General features: G+C 47.6%; 1 protein-coding gene across 1 annotated transcript; it reads right to left on the reverse strand.

Moving 5' to 3' along the window:
- Positions 1-1,487: 1,487 nt before the first annotated feature.
- Positions 1,488-20,261, reverse strand: nipsnap3a (nipsnap homolog 3A (C. elegans)). Its single transcript, XM_072517275.1, has 6 exons — positions 19,982-20,261; positions 13,975-14,170; positions 12,455-12,613; positions 10,511-10,660; positions 4,608-4,694; positions 1,488-2,285 (listed from the first exon to the last, which is right to left on the reverse strand). Exons 1-6 carry the CDS (start codon positions 20,063-20,065, stop codon positions 2,209-2,211), a joined length of 753 nt encoding a protein of 250 aa, XP_072373376.1. The 5' UTR covers positions 20,066-20,261; the 3' UTR covers positions 1,488-2,208.
- Positions 20,262-21,761: the final 1,500 nt, after the last annotated feature.

Consider the following 21,761-nt stretch of genomic DNA (forward strand, 5'->3'; position numbering starts at 1 on the left):
CCGGGGGTGGAGACCTGGATAAATGACATGGCAGGGTTTATAAAGCTAGAGCGGATTAAGTTTGTTCTAAGGGGGTCGGCTCAAGGGTTCACCAGGCGGTGGCAACCGTTCGTCGAATACCTCGCAGAAAGATAGATGGAATGGAAAAAAGAAGGCAGCAGCAGCAGCCCAGGATCGGGGGGGGGGGGGGGGGGGGGGGAGGAGGAACCAGAAGGACTCCCAGGGTTGTTAATATATACTGTATAATATGTATAGGTCGTTGCTACAGATAATTATATATTGGACTGTTAAATTATATTTTTGGAGAGTGTTACTTGTGATAAGGCAGTTGCCAATTAGCGTTAGTTTTCATTTTTGTTATTTATTATTTATTCTTTTTTTTTTGTTTATAAAATAGGTCATTGTTATTTGTGTTGTTATAATATTGTGTAAAGGATGCACAATGTACTGTGTTGGTTGACCAAAAATTTTCAATAAAATATTTGTAAAAAAAAAAAAAGGATATGGGCGGTAGTTTTGGATGACCTTAAATTTACTCTATCCCCAGATAATAGGGCTGGAATTCTCCAGCCAATGGGCTTCCTTGTTCCCACCTGCAATGCAGCCCCGCCCGCAGGTTTCCCGGTGGCGTGGGGTGGTTTCAACGGGACATCCCATTGACAAGCAGTGGGAGTAGAGAATCCCACCGCCAGCGAACGGCATGCCACCAACAGGCGGCTGGGGAACCGGAATATCCAGTCCTATTTCAGCTCCACGAGCACTTTACGTCCATCTTCCCACATCTTTCAATGAAAGTATAGATTCACAGCCGTATTGGGAACAATTTTGTGTAGTGGATTGACAACCACTGTTAACCTGATTCAAATTCACTTCACGTAGTGCGATCGGTGGGCTGGGAAATACCAATTATTTTGACAGGCAGCCAATACATAAAGACCGAACTGAAGCAGCCAGAGGAAGGGCAGCTACAGGACACATCTCACTGGGGGGGGGGAGGGGGAAGGGGGAACTCCCAGAAATTATTTCGAAAGGTTTGATTATTTTGCAGACTGATTATTCGTCAGACTGATGACCTATGGGGGCAGTCAATTGCTCAAGATGCCCTCAGCACTGCTGTTGGCGATCATGCACAAGTGATAATTAATGACCCTTGAATTCCAGTGGGTGTCAACACGAGCCTTTCCATACTGGCAACACCCCAGCAAGTATTCTTGATGCGCCCACACAAATCGTAGCTTCCTAACCTTTCCAGTGTTAGGCTACGCATCAGTTCACATCTCACTTAAAAACAGAAGACCGTTTCGCTCCACCAACCATTTTCATCAATGAGATCAGGGATTATTTCCGACCCCATTCGATGCACCCACCTGACCCCAACAGTATTTATTCAAATATCATGTCAACGGTTGGAGTGCAAAGTGGACCAAGTCTTGTATTATAAGTGCGGTTTGTTCCGTTTATATGCTATTCACAACAATATGCAAGTATTTTGGTTGAAGTAGTTTGCCGATTTAATTTCCAAGCTGCAGCACCATCTGACTGGAAATTATTTTTTGAAACATTCAGACAAGACGATTGAGAAAGTCTGCCGTTATTTACAGCGCAATATTAAGCCCAAAAGGTAGCAGAACGTTTTGGCAATTGCCTTTGTGCAATCCACTTGTGGTAGGGTGCAAAAATCACACAACGCTGAATCCTGGCCGGAAACGAGATTAATTGGGTGATGTGTTCATTAAAATCAGGCCTGGAGACCATATGCTGCTGTAAGTAACTGACTGAGGCGACACACGGAATTTGTATTAAAGATGCGTTCCCCCACTTACTGCATTCTGCGGGGGGAGTAACTTTTAAATCGGGACACTTTGCTGCAGCCGTGTGCGCCCCTGCCTGCAACTCTTTGGGTGACGGTATGCCCTCTGGGCTCAACATTCAAACAGAACAGAAATGGAAACATGGAACGACAGTATACAAATGCTCAGTGATCATTTCAAAGATCTCACAGGACACGGTGGATTGAAATTTTTTTTTTTTTAATTTCCAACCAGTTCAGCCCCTCAAGGGCACAATGTAAAACCTAGCTCCGGCCAAAGTGACCATTACCACTTGGCAACACACGGCATGGTTGGAACCTCGAGTTCAAAGAGCTCACTTGTATCGCAGGCACCATTCAAAAAGCAAGAAAGCACAATCAGTGATCAGCTCACGGAATCATTTCAGAGGCGAGTAAGGCATTGGATGCAGGAGCTTGTTAGTCTGGGACACCAGGTAGCTGGCACTATCCCTCACTGTAAAGCAAGAAGAAAAGACAATGTGGTAATATCCTACAAAGTTTAAAACTCATCACAGCACATGACGATATAAGCCCAACATGTTGTAATTTTTAAATTAGGCAGGTGCTGTTAAAATGCATGCATCAGATTAATAATGATTAGGTCAGGAACCAGAAAAACATTTTATACATTCTTGCAATTTTATTCTGACCATTAATGTCTGATGCGCATTCTTATGTATTATAGTTGCTGTATGTTATGTTGGGGCAGTTGTCCTTTTTAGAGGTGAGTCACGTGAGCACTGGTGACATCATCAGTCACGTGCCTAGGCTTTCGGCCCAGTCTTGTAGTTAAGCCTGAGAGTGCGCAAAGCATAACATGAACCTACTGGTTTTGAGTTGTGTTCTGTAGTTCAGAGTACTGCCTAATAAATGGCCCAGTACAGAACACGCAACATAATTTCTAAAGAGTTAAAATATATTTATAATTAACTAGTGGTAAGAAATTCTTGTACTTAGTAATTCTGCACCCAGCCTTGATTCCAAGCACACATTCAGAACACACATTGCGCAGAAATTAAGGAGCCCGAGCCAGGCCTTCCAGCCCAAGAAGGTTAAAACCAATCCTTTAAAAAAAAAAGTTTAGAGTACCCGATTCCTTTTTTGTTCCCAATTAAGGGCAATTTAGCGTGACCAATCCTGCACATCTTTGGGTTGCGGGGGCAAAACCCACGCAGCCACGGGGAGAATGTGCAAACTCCACACGGGCAGTGACCCGGGGCCGGGATCGAACCCGGGTCCTTGGCGCCGTGAGGCAGCAGTGCTAAATCATTGCACCACTGTGCCGCCCTGCTAAAACCAATGCTCAGCCTCATCCCCACTTCATCCAAACTTCTTAACATAACCTTTGATTTCTTCCTCCCCTCCTGTAGTTACCTAGGCTACTCACATCGACCACTCCACATTCCCACCGCCCTTTTGAGTAATTATTTCCGATCAGTTTAGGCTGCAGTCACTTGCACGGTGACACAAAAGGTTTCAAAGCAAAAGAATGAGTCAAGGCAGATTCCAATTGAAATCCCGAGCACACAGGAACCAGACCCATCCTCCAGGTTGAGCCCTGGAGTTTTGTGTAAACCAGGTTCAAAATTTGAAAAAAAGTGCTCGGGTGATCCACTGAATTTAATGGCCAATTTCTAAGCAAAGATACAACTTTAGGGGCATGTAATTCAAATAATCAGTCGGACTTGGCAAGCAATACATTCCCAAGTTACAGAAATGTTAGAAAGATACAAATAAGAGAACAGATACGTTAGTATTTCAGGATTCCTCAGGACTGTAAAAATGACCGCATTCATAGAATCGGAAAAATGGGGGAGAGAATGGAGAGAACTGAAGGAGCAGACAGTCTAATAGTTATCAGAAGGAAAGTAAAAATTTTAAAAGGTAAGGTTGCATAAGAAATAGAAGTAGGCTACACAGGCCCGGGAATAGGCCGTATGGTCGCTCGAGTCTATTCTTTCATTCAATTCCATCATGTCTGATCTCCTACCTCAGTTCCACCTTCCTGCCCCCTCTCCATATGCCTCGATTCCCCGAGATCGAAAGAACTGTACATCTCAGCCAGACTGTACTCAGTGATGGAGAATTTTCAACCCTCTGGGGTAGAAGAGTGCAAAGATTCGCAACCCTTCGAGTGAAGAAATTTCTCCTCCCTCATCTCCACAATAGAATAGGTAGAGAGAGACAGAAAAAAACAAAACAAAGAGAGAGCATGTAAGCAGGTTGGAGGAACACGTCAAGGAAGAAAAATGGTCGAATAGAGTGATACCACCATCCCTTGCCACATTGGGGGTGATTGCAGACTTTGCTGTAGTTTCAGTCAGGTGTTCAGTTTGCTTCAGATGTCGTTTCTCTCCCCGTAACCCGTGGAGCACAAAGCCGACGGGTCTGCTTCGCTAGCCTGTGGCCAGAGGCTTCGAGCCTGATGGGTGCCACTCCAGGAATCTGTCTCGCTCTTATTGCCAGCCGTTGTAAGGAATTCGCTGTCTGATAATCTGTTTGACCGCGTTGTTGAACGCATTTTCCTTGGCCATCGACTCTTGGGGTGGGACCCGAGCCCCGAACTTCTGGTTCAGAAGCAGGGACCTTACCCAATGCACCACTCTACTTTGTTGTGACTCCCTTTAAATGAACCGCCTGCCGAGTCACGGAGCAGGTTCCACCCATGACTCCAATTCTATCCATTCTGGCTGGGACTAGACGCGTCACTGAATGCGGCCTTATTGGATTGGATTTGTTTATTGTCACGTGTACCGAGGTGGAGGAAGGCCCTTACCTGCTGCCACCACCCTGACATCCTCGTGTGCCCTGCGCCGTCCAGCTGCTCGCTTATCAGCATCCTCGTGCCACCAGAGGGAATGGACTGTAAAATAACATCAAATTAACACAATGCTGCTGGGAGGTGAAGAGGCACGGGAATTAATAGACATTTTGAAACTGGTGGTATTAGGTAGAGGGGAATTGGGGTTAGACATACAAATTATTTATTTAAGGGCGGCACGGTAGCACAGTGGTTAGCACTGTTGCTTTCATAGCTCCAGTGTCCCCGGTTCAATTCCCGGCTTGGGCCACTGTCTGTGCGGAGTCTATTCTCTCCCCATGTCTGCGTGGGTTTCCTCCGGGTACTCCGGTTTCCTCCCACAGTCCAAATATGTGCGGTTAATTGGATTGGCCATCCTAAATGTCACCTGGATTAAGGAGATCGGGTGGAGGTGTGGGCTTGGGTAGGGCATTCTTTCCAAGGGCCGGTGCAGACTCAATGGGCCGAATGGCCTCCTTCTGCACTGTAAATTCTATGACCCTACCTATTGTCTATTAAATCTGTGTTTCAGACAGTGTGGAGGTATTAAGCATTTTACTTGTTGGCAAATATAAACTTTTTTCAGCTCCCAGATTTCCGAAGTTGGCTTCTCAGGCAGTAAATTCTCAGGACGCACTATTAAGATCCCGGAAAAGACCCCAGCAGTTTTTCGGATACCGGACGTAAACTCTGCCGTTTTATTTAATTTGTGAGACTGTGAGGAAAGGATATTTGGCCTCAGGAGTGACTACACGCACACTTAGGGATGTTGTATATTAAAACAAACTTTATTACTAACACAGAATTCCTAACTTTAGCATCATTCAGAAAATAGGCCTAGCTCACAAATACAAAGAACAAAGAAATGTACAGCACAGGAACAGGCCCTTCGGCCCTCCAAGCCCGTGCCGACCATACTGCCCGACTAAACTACAATCTTCTACACTTCCTGGGTCCGTATCCTTCTATTCCCATCCTATTCATATATTTGTCAAGATGCCCCTTAAATGTCCCTATCGTCCCTGCTTCCACTACCTCCTCCGGTAGTGAGTTCCAGGCACCCACTACCCTCTGCGTAAAAAACTTGCCTCGTACATCTACTCTAAACCTTGCCCCTCTTACCTTAAACCTATGCCCCCTAGTAATTGACCCCTCTACCCTGGGGAAAAGCCTCTGACTATCCACTCTGTCTATGCCCCTCATAATTTTGTATACCTCTATCAGGTCGCCCCTCAACCTCCTTCGTTCCAGTGAGAACAAACCGAGTTTATTCAATCGCTCCTCATAGCTTATGCCCTCCATACCAGGCAACATTATGGTAAATCTCTTCTGCACCCTCTCTAAAGCCTCCACATCCTTCTGGTAGTGTGGCGACCAGAATTGAACACTATACTCCAAGTGTGGCCTAACTAAGGTTCTATACAGCTGCAACATGACTTGCTAATTCTTATACTCAATGCCCCGGCCAATGAAGGCAAGCATGCCGTATGCCTTCTTGACTACCTTCTCCACCTGTGTTGCCCCTTTCAATGACCTGTGGACCTGTACTCCTAGATCTCTTTGACTTTCAATACTCTTGAGGGTTCTACCATTCACTGTATATTCCCTACCTGCATTAGCCCTTCCAAAATGCATTACCTCACATTTGTCCGGATTAAACTCCATCTGCCATCTCTCCGCCCAAGTCTCCAGACAATCTAAATCCTGCTGTATCCTCAGACAGTCCTCATCGCTATCCGCAATTCCACCAACCTTTGTGTCATCTGCAAACTTACTAATCAGACCAGTTACATTTTCCTCCAAATCATTTATATATACTACAAAGAGCAAAGGTCCCAGCACTGATCCCTGTGGAACACCACTGGTCACAGCCCTCCAATTAGAAAAGCATCCCTCCATTGCTACCCTCTGCCTTCTATCCATTTAACCATGCTTAACAATACAACAAAACATTAACTCCCAACTGCTATCGTTACCTCCACTCAAACAACATCCATCTCGGGTCAAAGTCCACTTGTAAGTGCAGTTCGCAGACCCAGGAATACTTGGCTCAATAGAGATCCTTTTAAAAGACTAATTGGAGAGAGAGGAATCCCGTCAGGAAACAGCCTGCAGATTCTTGCTCGTCTCACGAGTACTGTTTAACCTGCCAGCCTTTGAGAAACTGTTCCTGTCCTGGTCTCAGGCAAATCTTTTAACTCACTGTTTTGAGAGAAACTGCTCCTGTACACAGACAGATCAAAACTCGCTGCTTTGAGAGCAGCTGCTGGTTAGGCCACAGTCAAATCTTTAAGTGGATTTTAAAACTTACAACTCAACGCCTGACTGCTTCAGCCCCTGTCTCCTCCCATTAAAGACATCATCTTACTAGAACTAAACACAATGGACGGGATTCTCCGGTTGTTGACGGTCTCATGCTTTATTTTGGGGGGAATTCGGCGTGGTGGCTGCGGACTGAATCCAGCAGTCGGGGGGAGAGCCGATCCGCAGGCGGGGGGGGGGGGGGGGGCTTTGGCAGAGGACACTGGTGGGGGATGGTGCGGAGATGGCGAGCCTGGCCAAAGGGGGGGGGCACTATTTGGCAGGCTGGGTCCGCACGCGGCCAGCACCATGTTGCACGGCACGGCCGCTGCAGGCTGCCGCCGTGCACATGCGCGGCAACGGACCCGGCAATTCTTCAGTCGTATCGGCAGCTAGAGCAGGGTGCTCTACATTGCATGCCTGCTAGCCCCCCCACCAGACGGAGAATCGGTGGACGTTTTGTGCCAATTTTGTGGTCGGAAAACGCCACCGTTCCCACGCTAGCGTCAGGACATAGTCTCCAAATCAGAGAATCCAGCCCCATGTCTCTAATGATCTACTCCCCAGGGAACCTCATTATATAAACAAAATTGCATTTGTCCAACTTTTACAATGCTTTAATTGCACCTTTAGGGCACCACGGTGCACAAGTGATTAGCACTGTGACTTCACAGTGCCAGAGCCCCAGGTTCAATTCCCTGCTGGGTCACTGTCTGTGCGGAGTCTGCACGTTCTCCCTGTGTCTGCGTGGGTTTCCTCCGGGTGCTCTGGTTTCCTCCCACAGTCCAAATACGTGCAGGTTAGGTGGATTGGCCATGATAAATTGCCCTCAGTGACCAAAAAAGGTTAGGAGGGGTGACTGGGTTACGGGGATAGGGTGGAAGTGAGGGTTTAAGTGGGTCGGTGCAGACTCAATGGGCCGAATGGCCTCCTTCTGCACTGTATGCTCTATGTTCTATGCTCTGTCTTCAAAAAGCCTTTCAAACCAGGATTTTTGAAAACATGACTGTAGCAATCACATACTAACCCAGGATTTTAACCCTTACTGCACCAATATATATCTGAAATTCCTACATTCATCACAACACAATGCTGCTTGAATACGGCAACTTTAGTGCTCACCGTTAAGCACGCCTTGCTTGGATACTCAGGTTCCTGTATAAACCTTGTGTTGTGCCTTCCTGAGGTACTTAGACTTCTGCTGCTTTCATATGATGCTACATGAGAGATTAACAGCAGTATCAACCCTAGCCTGAACTAACTTCATTGCTTACGTGTTGACATAACTTCAATAACGCAACACAGAAATATGTGCTCATTTCTGAAACATTAAAATCCCACTGGTGGCTGATCCTAAAAATCACCACTTCCAATGGTCTTTGCCTCGCCATCCCACTCTCCACTTGCACATGCCTCCTCCAAAACCTACCTATTCAACTGTACCTATCTTCACAATACCTTGGAGCGGGATTCTCCATTTCTGAGATGAAGTGATGACACCGGCGCAGAATCTGTGGACTTTCACTGGCGTCGAACCTGGACCGATTCAGCGACTTGAAGGGCTCACATCGGCGCTACGTGGAACACAATCGATTCCAATGAAAAATGGTGCGGGATTTGTCGGGTCCGCGATTCAGATCGGGAGGCTGACAAGCTGCAGCCGCACATTTACGATCCCCTACACACACGCTCCCCAGCCAACGAGATGGCACTGGCTGTGCTGGAGCGCGCCTATACCGCTGATGGGTCGGCTGAGGCCCGCCCCCAGGGATGGCCTGGGGCGAGGGGAGGGGGAAAATCGACACCCATACGACCTGTGGCCCGAAGTTCACAGTGGACTGTCAGTGGCATGACATGGCTGCCTTTCCGGCTGCGGGGGTGTGTCCACCCTGACCCCACAGTCGACCTCCTGGCCACTCCCCCCCGGCCCTGGCAGAAGCTCCCGCCGACCAACGGCACAACTGTCGGCAAACTATGGCGAAGTTGGACACTTTCCATAGCCCCCTCTCTCCCTCAGCAGCCACAATGCCGTTTTCACGATTTTAAAAAGCACAAGTGAGCCGCGCCGTCGGGAACTCGGCCCATCGGAGGCGGAGCATCGCAGAGGCTCCGGAGAATACCGGACCAGGCCCGCGAATGATATGCAAAGTGTTTACCGTCCGTCCATTCCGGACCGCGCTGACGCCGCTTTCGAGGTGATGGAGAATTGCGACTTGGCGTCAAATCGGCGCCTGCCGCGATTTTGCCGTCGGAACCGATTCTCCAACCAATTGAATTTCCTGATTTTGCCATCAGCCAACGGAGAATCCTGCCCCCTTTCTTTCTAAATACATACAAGATGAAGCAGAAGTAGGCCGTTCAGCCCCTCGAGCCTGCTCTGCCATTCAAGAAGATCATGGCAGATCTTATTTATGCAGCGTTCCGTATTCCCATCTACCCAGATAACCTTTGATACCCTTGCCGAATACCAATACATCTACCTCCGCCTTAAAAATATTCAATGACCTCGCCTCCGCTATCTTCTGAGGTGGAGAGGTCCAAAGTCGAACAATCCTCAGGAGAAGAAATTTCTCCTCATCCCTGTTCTAAATGGGCGACCGCAAATTTTAAAACAGTGCCCCATAGTTTTGGACTCAGCCACAAGGAAAAACATCCTTTCCACGTCCACCTTGGCAAAACTGTTCAGGATTTTATATATTGCAATCAAGTCACCCCTCACTCATCAAAACTCTATTGGACACAAGCCCAGCCTTTCAAACCCGTCCTCATTCCAGGTATACCTTCTTTAAATAAGGAGACCAAACCACCCACAGTATTCGAGATGTGGCGTCGTCAATGCCCTGTATATCTGAAGCATAACATCCTTACGTTTATGTTCAATCTCTCTCATAGTAAAAGGATAGCATTCCATTAGCAGTCAGTACATTTATTGATGCTTTGCTGTGTTGAAAGAACTATTGCATTTGCTGTTGAACATCCCCCAGAGCTTGAACTTGCTCCATGAAGCATTGAAGTGCGGCAAAATGTTGAACATTGACTAGGTGCGACTCACCTCAATTTCTACTCCACCTCCCCTCGCAGACAAAGCCTGACTGGATTAACCCCAGGGGAATCAAAGAGTTTCTGTGCAATCTCAAAGCGCAAAGGCTTATGGGCCTAGATTGCAGTTTATGGGCCTAGATTGCAGAAACTACAATGGCAGGTAAGGGATTCGACAGGAGAGTAAAGAGCGCAAACATACATGCGTAATATATACTGAGGAAACTGCTTACCGATGAATAATTATGTGGCCTGACTACGCTGAAAGATTCTGAAGGGCACTGGATTAATTCCCCTGGGTCACTGCCTGTGCGGAGTCTGCACATTCTCAGAGTGCCTGCGTGGGTTTCCTCCGGGTTTTCTCCCACAAATCCCGAAAGACGTGCTTCTTAGGTGAATGAGACATTCTGAATTCTCCCTCAAGTGTACCCGAACATGCGCCGGAGTGTGGCGACTAGGGGCTTTTCACAGTAACTTCATCGCAATGTTAATGGAAGCCTACGTGTGACACTAATAAAGATTATTATTATTAGTCTTACCTTTATTGAGGTGGCCGAATTCAGTGTGGAATACCCCAATGAGTGTGCAATATCCCACATGGTTATGGGCACTCACAGCTTTCTGAAAGGCTTTGCCCCATACAACAGGTCCTCCCGGCACCATCTGGTAACTCACTAACTCATATACACCTGTTTCAAATTGGACACATCAGAAAGAAAAAAAATTACTCAACTAACACAAACCAGATTACGAGACAGAAACGGGCGACCAAATCAATTTGGAGAACGTGAATACAAAGTCAAGATGGTGACGTTGAACTTTACGAGACTACTTTGGTTATAATTGGAATATTGGGCACGAGCTCCGACCTTTCAAAAGGGATGTGGGCATCACTGGCAAGGCTCCAATTTGCCCATCCCTAATTCGCCTTTGAAGAGTGGCTCCCTCTGCCATTTCAGAGGGCAGTTAAGAGTTATGAGTCTGGTGTCACACACAGGTCAGGCCATGTAAGGCCCTTTCCCAAAGGGCAGTACTCAATGACACTAGTTTTAGATGTTATTAATTCATTGATTTTAAATTCCACAAGCTGCTTTGACCCAAAGCAATAGCCTGGGCCTCTGGATTGCTAGCTCAGGTATAGTATAACTATGACAGTATCGCCCCCTTTCCAATATCTTGGTTTGAAATTCAAGAAAATGAAAGAATGTACACAAACTACAAGTCTCTACGGTTCAGTGTTTAGCTCAGCTGGCTGGACAGCTGGTTAGTGATGCAGAGCAAGGCTAACAGCGTGGGTTCAATTCTCATAATCGGCTGAGGTTATTCATGAAGGCTCTGCCTTTTCAACCTTGCCCCCTTGCCCGAGATGTGGTGATCCTCAGGTTAAACCACCACCAGTCAGCTCCCGCCCCCCACCCCCTCCGCCTCCCTCGAAGGGGAAAGCAGCCTATGGTCACCTGGGACTATGGCAACTTTACTTAGGGTGGCACAGTGGTTATCACTGGCTGTCTCACAGCGCCGGGTTCAATTCCAACCTCGGGTGACTGTGTGCAGTTTGCACGTTCTCCCCGTATCTGTGTGGGTTTCCTTCGGATTCTCCGGTTTCCTCCCACAGTCCAAAAGATGTACAGATTAGGTGGATTAGCTATGCTAAAATTGCGGGATTACGGGGATGCTCTTTCAGACTCGATGGGCCAAATCGCCTCCTTCTGCACTGTAGGGATTCTGTGACTATTATACAGATGTTAGTAAGAGTTTAATTGGTACTTATAAAGCTCTTGAGTAATCTTGGATTCGCCACTGAAATTGAGAGAATTCAGATAAATACCAAGATCATTTACACTGCTTATATACACGAGATATGTATTTTCACTGATACTGATGCTTCAATAAGTGGATCCAATTCCACCAAAAATAGTGGTTGTTGACAAGGAAATATTCTGCAGAAGTTGAGGCAACATAGCCAACAAATCAATGGACATCATGATGGCAAGACATACCAATGTGAATTAGAGCTATCTGTATTGTTGGATATTACACCTGTACACCAGCATAACATTTGGATAACAGTAGTACAACAATGAGCACTCCTAGTTCCTGGAAAAGCCATCACATCAAGACGCGTATCGAATATATGATGCGGGCATTATAGTGCTTCAACTTTTCTAGAGAGTCAAAAGGTTGTAAGAGGTCAAATCAGTGTAACCTGTTTTGCACAAATAAGATGGAATGAGCCAATCCACTTCATGACTTGGGATGCAAGACGGTAAGTTAGATGCAATCAAGCAACTAAGCATCTAACCTTCAAGCAATGAACCTGTGGTAACCCCCGATGTTAACACACAAGTTATTAATCGCTAGCCGCCTCGTTCAGGTAAACAAAAAGGAACTTCCTGGCGCAATTGGTTGGATCGTCAACCTTTAACCCCGGATTTGAATTTGCTTCGACTGGATTTGGACAGAGGTCATGCCAAGATGCTTGCCTTTTTTTGGCGGTTCGGTCAACCCCGTCCATGGCACCATGTAGACAATCTCGCTGGTTTGATCTCGAAGCAGCGGCAGCATTTTTGAGATATAATTTTGTTGCCACTCTTTATCATTTTCCAGGGCTTCTCGCACTGCCGACCGTTGCGTGTAACTGTCTAAAGAACAAAGGCTTTGAGATAGTCCATTATTCACACATGATAATATTACAAGCCTCAGACATAACACCTGCCTCCTCTATTTGCAGTAAATATTATATGTAATCACATTATTTACACCACTCCTGATGGTCACATTTCTACACTTATCTTCTAAATCTCCTAGCTCCCAATTTTCAGCTCCATATTAAATGGTGGTCTGGTTCATAGACACCTTTTCGACCCAGAGTGTAATCCGAAACTACTTGCTCTTAGATGTCAAGAGCACAACAGCGGTAGATCATTCTGCCCCGAAGCCCACGCCACCATTCAATTTGATTATCAGCCACGGCTCAGTGGGAAGCAGGCCCGCCTTCGAATCACAAGATTCTGGGTTCAAGTCCCACTCCGGAGCTGGAGCACAAAAAAAAAAAAAGTTTCAAAAAAATCAAGGCTGACGGTCCAGCGCAGTACTAAGAGAACACTGCAATGCCGGGGACGCTGTCTTTCAGAAGAGGTGTTAAAGCCCCTCGGATGTCTCCCAGAGGAGGAGAACGGAAAGCCAGGATTCCTGATTAACACCATTCAGATTGGGAACACAGCAGAGGGGGAGGGTTAAGAAACACACAGGTTTGAGCAAAGTGCGGCTCTCCGGCCCTCAAAGCCCTTTGACGCGGCCCCCAGAGCCAAAATTCCAGTCTAAACAGTCACGTTTGAATGGAAGAGTCTGCAAGGAACCTCTCCTCAAATGCCATGTTTGCTGCTCACTAGTTAGCGGCGAATGTGGGAGAGATAATGTGATTGGATGAGCAGCGGACACCAGCAGCAATGGCAAGAGTGGGGCTCTCGGGCCGGGGCCCAAGGAGCAGAAGTGCCAGGGAACAGAGGCGCCGGGAAGCGGGAACAGTGGGCCAGGCCCATTGGCTTCTGTACGAAGGAGTGACAAAATCCTGTGCGAGACGGAGTGTGAGGGAGGGGTGGAGACTGGGACGGGGAAGAATTAGTGGAGGGGGTGGGGGAGAATAGGGATTGCAAATGAGCGGGCATCCGGAGTCTGGGAGAGAGCCACAAATAGACACTCTCACCCTACTACACTCCAATACTCATATTCATTTATTACTCACTGTTTTTGCTCAGCAAGTCTTTTTCTTTTCATTTCTCAGTTTTTCTTTTACATATTTAACGTTGTGGAAAATATTATCTTCATACGAGTGAGAAAAAAAAACTCAAATGTGGATACCCCACATGAGAAGGTTGGACAAGCCTGTTCTATGCAGTAGCGCTACAATACGCTATGCCATTGTGTCCATGCAGCAACTTCTACTCCTGAACAGAATAAAATAGGCCTTTAAAAACAGAATCGTTCTCAATTTTCCTCTTACCATATTTCCAAAGATGAAAGACTTCATTCAGACATCCAATGTCCACAGACCAGTAACCAATAAGCTGAGAATGCGCAGTACGCAAGTGGATATTATCACTTGTTAGCTTCTTAAAATCAGCCACGTTCCCGGGTTGTATGATGTAAGTGCGGAATTCATAAAAAGTGCCATTTTGCTCCTGCTGTCCTGTGGATATCTGGAGGGGAGAAGGGAATAGTTCATTCCGTGAAAACATCCAGATGTGATTTTTCTACCAAAAGATTTTCAAGTCATCGCCTGACAAGCACCTGCATAGGAAGCAACGCTTATGCTGGAGTCTCTGTAATGCACACAGCTCATTTACATCACAAATATCTTCAATATATACACACACACCATTTTGGTCATCCTAACGGGCTTTAAATTAATTAAGTTTCACGGTTATTTAAGCAACACTATTTAAAAAAGAAAGTTCATATCACTGGTGTGCTGAGATATATTCTGCATTTAACAGCTTATATTGGTGGTAGATGCAGCCCATATAGGTTACCTACAGGTTAGCTAGCTCACGCTACTGATTTACTCAAAAGCTCTTAAAAGAAAATGGCAATGACATAACAATGAAATGCAAAAGGCCGAGACCCGACCCAGGCCAGGATATTGTGTGACTCGGGAGCAGAAATTGCAGTTAGTGCTATTCACATACATCTGCCTCGGCGAATAGCTGCAGTGTCCCTTCTGGACGGTACACTGCAGCCACGGTGTGCCGGTGATGGTGGGAGAAAAGTACAAGCTGGTGGGATGAGCTACCAATCAAGCCGGTTGCTTTGTCCTCGATGATGTCACGATTCTGGTGTGTTGTTGGCACTGCACTCATCCAGGCAAGTGGGGAGCGTTCCATCACACCCCTGATGTGTGCCTTGTAGACGTTCGACAAGCTTTACGGAGTTGAGAAGTCTCCGATCTGCACTTGTAGCCACAGTACTTACATTCTTGATTCAGTTGTGTTTCAAGTCAATGGTACTCTCCGGAATATTGATGGTGGGCAATTCAGTAATGGCAATGTTGCTGAATATCAAGGGCATATGGTTAAATTCTCTTGTCATTGCCCAGAACTTATCAGCACAAATGTTACTCACTATTATTCAAGCCCAAATTATTCAGGGTTTTGCAGCAGGTTGTGCAGGCAGAGAGGAAACGGGTGACTGACATGCAGTCTGAGTGGACCAGGCAGGTGATGCGCCGATCCGCAGTGCATTTCGCTCTCTAACACTAGCGAAGAATGGTGATTCAGCTTGGGAGTGCAACCGGTGACAAGTCCACAGTATCTCGGCTGGCAGCTGATTCTATATTCAGGGGTACAGACTGGCATTCTTCTAACCTCAGATGTGAATCCCGAATTGGCTGTTGCCTCCTTGGTGGAAGGGTCAAGGATGTCACTGGGCAGCTGCAGAGCGCTTCGAGGGGGCAAGGCTGAACATGCAAATAGTCGTGGTCCAGACTAGAAGTAATGTAATCAAGTAGGCTTACAGCGTCTGTGCCTAAGCATATGAAGCATGGTAAATAAAGTTGATGATCTGTTGGCCACATCTCAATACGGTGTTGTGACAATAATGGAGAGCTGGCTCAAGGGCAAGGTTTGGGAATTATATTTTTCTGGATCCAGTATTCAGGAAAGATTGAGACGGAAAAGCAAATGTTGTAAAAGGGTGTAGGAAAACCTCAGCAAATACAGTCCAGTTAGTTTAACCTTCACAGTGGGAAGGCTTTTAGAATCAATAATCCTGGATTTATTGCCCCTCCCTAAATGCTCTTTGACTTGCTCGACCTTGTTAAGAGGGCATCTCGAGTCTTATGCAGGCCAGACCAGGTAAGGATGGTAGATTTCCTTCCCTAAAGGGACATTAGTGAACTAGATGTGTTTTTTTGACAATCAACAATGATTCCATGGTCATTTTTAGACTTAAATTCCAAATTTCACCATCTGCTGTGGTGGGATTTGAAACCGGGTTCTGGATTCCTACTTCAGTGACAACACCACCACCACCACCTCACCTTAATTAGGGAAAGCCAACTGATTTTTTAAAAAAAGGGCAAACAGTGCTTAGTGTCGATTGACATGAGGTAACAGTCGATGAAGATAATGTGGTTAAGGTGGTGATATGGACTTCCAAAGGACGTTGGATAGGGGTTTGTCATAAACTTGCCACCAAATTTTCCTTGGAATGAACAGGGGAGTGACAATAAAGTTGGCCGAGGAACGGAAAATAGGAAGCAGCGAGTATTTGCTTTCCAGACTCGGGGAAGGTATACGGTGAAGTTCCCTCAGCATTCCCTTGCGATTCCTAGCTTGGGTCACTGCCTGTGCGGAGTCTGCACGTTCTCAGAGTGTCTGCGTGGGTTTCCTCCGGGTTTTCTCCCACAAATCCCGAAAGACGTGCTTCTTAGGTGAATGAGACATTCTGAATTCTCCCTCAAGTGTACCCGAACATGCGCCGGAGTGTGGCGACTAGGGGCTTTTCACAGTAACTTCATCGCAATGTTAATGGAAGCCTACGTGTGACACTAATAAAGATTATTATTATTAGGATCGCCGCTTCTCTGGATATATATTAATAACCCGAGGTTCACAGGGGACAATTTCAAAATCTGTAGGTGACACAAAACTGAATGTATGTGAACTGAGGGGGATTAGTGCAGACTCGATGGGCCGAATGGCCTCCTTCTGCACTGTAAATTCTACGATAATGCCAAACCATGAGCGCAAAGGCAGATCGGTGGAATAGACAATCATGCGGGAGATGTAATTTAAATGTAGAGAAGTGTGAAATGGTACATTCTAATGTGAAGAATGAGAAGCAGCAACAACATAAAGGGCACTGTTCTACAATGGGTTACAAGGATAAATATACCAAAGGGTATGTGTGCAAAAATTGCTGAAGGTGGCAGGGCAGGTTGAAAAAATGGTTACATGCGACACAAACGCAAGTTATGAGGCTTTATAAAGCTCAAGTTCAGCCAGGTACTCTGTTCAATTCTGGACTGCACACTTTGGGGAGGGTGTGAAGCCATTAGAGAGGGTGCAAAAAAAGATGTGGAAGAATTCTTCCAGAGATGAGGAAGTTTGATTATGTGGCGAGATCGGGGTACCTGGGGTTGTTCTCAAAAGAAAGTTGAGAGCGTTTTTTTAGTCGAGGTGTTCAAAATCATGAGGTGCCTTGCCAGAAGGATCTGGAGCACACCGATTTAAGGTGACTGGCAAAAGAATCAATTGCGACACGAGGAAAAACCTGGTTTTGTTTTACGCAGCAAGTGGTTAGGATTTGGAGGGCAGCTATTGAGAGTGTGCTGGGGGTAGATATTGGGGCTTTCAAGAGGGAACGAGAAGAAGTGGGACTCGCCAAGCTGCTCTTGCAATGAGCCAGCGCACAAAATAGGGAATGGCCTCTTCGTGCACTGTAACAAGTCTGTGAATCATGGAGGCAGTCAATTTGGTGTCTGAGTTGGTAGTACGCGGACCCGCCAGTCAGGAGGGTGCGAGTTCCAGATGGCTGAACATTATAATCTGAGCTTGCACTGACCTGCAGTTTCTTACTGTTGGGAACGCTGTTTTTCGGATGGAATATTGAAAATGGAGGCAGTGCCTGCCATGTCTGAGGGATGCACCAGTTTCCTTTGGTCAGCAGGGGAATTTATCCAGTGCCCTAGTTTGGCACTTATCCCTAAATCAGCCAATCATATTAAAGAATTCTCACAGTCAGCCAACCAGGAAGTAAAATGCACCACCATTGATTAAATTTTACAGAGATGCAAGTAAACGCTGGGCCATTCATGTCTGAAGTTGAAATAGCAAATCTTTCTTTTAGAAACAATGGAATTATCAGAATGGAAAAAAAACACTCAACAGGGATAGAATCTGTTTTCCAAGGGGCTTGCGGTAGTTCTACGGTTATGATTTATTTGCTATTTAAAAATAAAACCCAATTACATCTTATTTTGAAGCCATTGCTTTTTTTGAGAATGTTTAACCGTGATACTGCAAGGTAAATGATTGTGGCCTGCAATCAGTTCAGCAACACACACTTTGAAGGAAAAATAGAAGCACTTAACAACAAATTCTAGATTTCTATATTTAACTGTGCATTTGCAGTCCAGGGGCTGTATTCTCCGCACCCCAGCACCAAAATTGCGTATGGTGATGGGGCGGGGAATTTGTTTACCCGCGCAAAATTGGGACCAGCGCCGGGTCCGCAAAAAGCGGCGTACGCGCTGAGTATCCACCGCCTGAGGCCCGCCACCTATTCTCCGTCCCCAACAGGCCGAATTCCCGACGGCGTGTTTCTAATGTGGTCCTGCCATTCGGGAGACTCGCGAGGCGGCTGCGGACTCAGTCTGTGGCCGCCACAATCGGGGGCGGGCAGATCAGGGGGCGGGGGGGCCTCATTCGGGACTGGGGGCTGTATGTGCAGGCGGTTTGGGCCGGACGAGCGGCCGATGCGGGGCACTATTTCGACGATCCAGGTCCGCGGGCTGAGTCCAGTCCGCCATGGGGCACGGCCCAACCACTGGAGGCCACCGCCGTGCGCAGGCCAGCCTCTGACCCAGAAGTGCAGGGGGGGGTGGGGGGGTATCTGGAGCTGCGAGTACACAAAGGCTCCCCGCTAACCCCCTGCAGGGCTGTGAATCTGTGGCCTTTTGACACCAGTTTTCCTCGTGTAAAAGACCAGTTTTCACGACGGCTTGGGAACTGAGTCCCCAAAATGGAGAATCCAGCCCCAGAGGTTTCAGGGGAGTGGTAATGGCAAATGCTGACGGTGTGTCTGCTATTCCGACCAAAACGTTTGGTTCCTTGCTGTTTGAGGCACCCTGCCGTGAAGAGATTGGTCACTGCTTATCCATTACAATCGTGACTCCATTTTGTTGGTTGCAAGTGCTTTAAGACATCCTTGGATTATGAAAGGAGCCTTTTAAGTGGATAATTTTTTTCTTTACTGTAACTGACTCAATGGTATACCTCCGAAGTGTGGCACAGTGGCATAAGCGTGGATTCACTTAAGGGAAATCTAGGCAAGGGGGCAGCACGGTGGCACTGCTGCCTCACAGCACCAGGGACCCTGGTTTGATTCCAACCTCGGGTTTCTGAGTGGAGTTTGCACATTCTCCCCAAATCCGGGTGCTCCGGCTTCCTCCCAGTCTAAAGGTGTGGTTAGGTGGATTTGCCATGCTAAATTGCCCCGTAAATGTCCAAACGTTAGGTGGGGTGATGGGGATAGGGCAGGAGATTGCGCCTTGGTAGGGTGCTCTTTCAGAGGGTCGGTGCAAACTCAATGGGCCGAATGGCCTCCTTCTGCACTGTAGGGAATCGATGAATACAAACTACCACTGCCCTTAAAAGTGGGTCCAACACATGGAACTTGGGATCTTTAAATCATTTCAAAATTGTTTTAATTTCACCATATAGAAAACTTTATAAAGAAAGATAATCTGATTGCTAATTTTCTTTCAACCACTCCCGCCCGCACCCCCCCCCAACAAAACACAGGTGAATCTGCAACTAAACAGCCAGTTTGCATACAAGCTGTCATCAACTCACTGGTCCTGACTGTAGTCTTTTAGGTGCAAGGTTTTCTTCCGACACACTCCCTTACCAAGGGCCTGAGTTCCCAGGAGCTGCTACGTGCGGCTGGCCTGGCTTCACTGCTCCAGCACCATTGCTGACGTGCTCACTGCTGCATGCTACTCGGAGCAACTTGTCCTCGCCCTACCAAACAATTCTCAATGTCAATTTCTCAGATCACCAACCCCGTTCCTTTTGGGGCGGGAAAGAGTATCTCAAGGCTACGCAAAGTGCAGAACCCACACGAGCCGACATTAAAATGGCTCCAGCCCGAAGGCAGGCAAATTAAAAGTTTCGAGGTCAAGCAGAAGGGACGAGGTCAAAAATCGCAAAATGGCAAGGAATTACAATACAACTCCGCCCCTCCCCTCCTCCTCCAAGGTCAAGGTCCCGCAGACGTTTGGAATTTACCTGCTGTCCCAGGTTACTGGAGGAGAGCAGGGACCGGGGAGCGGCTGCATAGATTCTGCTCAATGCACCCCTCAGACTGTACATGGCAATGGAACACTCAGAACGTCGCGACAGCGGTTTGGAACGTTGAGACAATGGATTCGAACGTTGCGACAGCGGTTTGGAACGTTGCGACAATTACACAGAACGCTCCGCCCGCAATCTAACGTTCCAAGTCCGCCCGGCTTCCCGGACCCTGAGTGGCGAACCCACCCCTCTCGGCGTACGGTAGCCGCACTGACACAGACAGGCGATTCAACACACACCAAATGCACAGCATTGCCCCCTCTTGTGGATTTTAGCCTCTTCGGATGTTAGGATTCCTTGTGCGTTTTTATTGTCAGTTCTGTTCACGCGTGTTACGTTTTAGAGATGGGTAGGGAGTGCTGAGTTTTATTGAGCGAGAGGCGCTGCTTCGATTGTAGCGGAACTGCCACTCGAAAATAATACGTCGGGTGCAATTTAATGGAAAGGTTTCTAAGCGTCATTTCGGGCGCGATTGGCGGGGTGTGATAATGTCCCGCCTTTGGCGGTGCGCAGTGCCCGAAATGAGCTCCCTCGAGCTTCTCGACATCACTGGCTGTCTCGCTGTCTGATTCGCCAGACTTAGCGCCTCAGCAGCTCGCCGCTCAATAAATCCCCGCTGCATTGAAACGCTCGCTGACCACTTGCTCCCTCACCACTCACAGTCCACACACGCTGGTGTGGCAGCGCACAGACCTGCTCCGCGCTTCGCCAATGCCGTCCTGGCCAGGCGCCTGGACGCTGTGGAGGCAGGATGGGACATCTCATCGGAGGACCAGCAGCGGGGTCATCAATAGAGACTGGTTTAGCACAGGGTTAAATCGCCAGCTTTGAAAGCAGGCGAGCAGCACGGTTCAATTCCCGTACCGGCCTCCCCGAACAGGCGCCGGAATGTGGCAACTAGGGGCTTTTCACAGTAGTTTCATTTGAAGCCTTCTTGTGACAAGCGATTTTCATTTCATTTCAATATTGAATGAGAGGCAGTGGTAGCGGCTGTCAGTGCGAGCAGCATGACCAGGAGGACTGCTGTCCAATGTTGGAAGAAGACCACCCAGCTGCAAGGGTATCTCTGGCATTAATTCCATCTGCCAACTTTCCCCTCCACCACCCCCGTCCCCACAAGTCACTGGCTGACACATCGCACCCTTCTCACATCCGATCTTTGTGCTCATGCCTCAGCACCCCCTGGGTGTGAACTCGCTGTCAGCAGAAAGACGGGAGTCAGAATTTTTCATAAGTTGAGGAGCACCAGAGCTTACCTCATAGAGAGCCATCATCACTCCCCTGCCTTGCATAGTGACCCGCTGACAGTGCTAACACAGGCCCAGCACCCTGGGGTGATGTTACACAAACTCTTGGAGGGTGGAACAGGGTAGTGGTGGGGTGGGGGGGGTTGGAAGGGTCGGGGAATGGGGGAGAGCGGGAAAGTGGGGAAAGGAGGGGAATGGGGGGAGGAGGGGAATGGGGAGGGGATGAGCTGATAGACACGCCTCAGCCTATGAGAAGCGGGTGAGGATGAGGGGTCCTCTGGACCCTTGCCGCTGCCTGTCCTCTACACTTCGGATCTTCCTGTTGCTCTACCCCGGGCTCATTCACTATCCCCTCCTGAGACGAGGCCACATGTCTCTTCACCCCATTGCTGTGCCAGGTTGTGGAGGGTACCACCTCAAAGCGGGAGACCCTCTGGGGATGCACTGCAGTGCACCACCAGAGCGGT

Source organism: Scyliorhinus torazame, chromosome 9 (genome assembly GCF_047496885.1).
Source record: "Scyliorhinus torazame isolate Kashiwa2021f chromosome 9, sScyTor2.1, whole genome shotgun sequence".
Classification (NCBI taxonomy): Eukaryota; Metazoa; Chordata; class Chondrichthyes; order Carcharhiniformes; family Scyliorhinidae; genus Scyliorhinus; species Scyliorhinus torazame.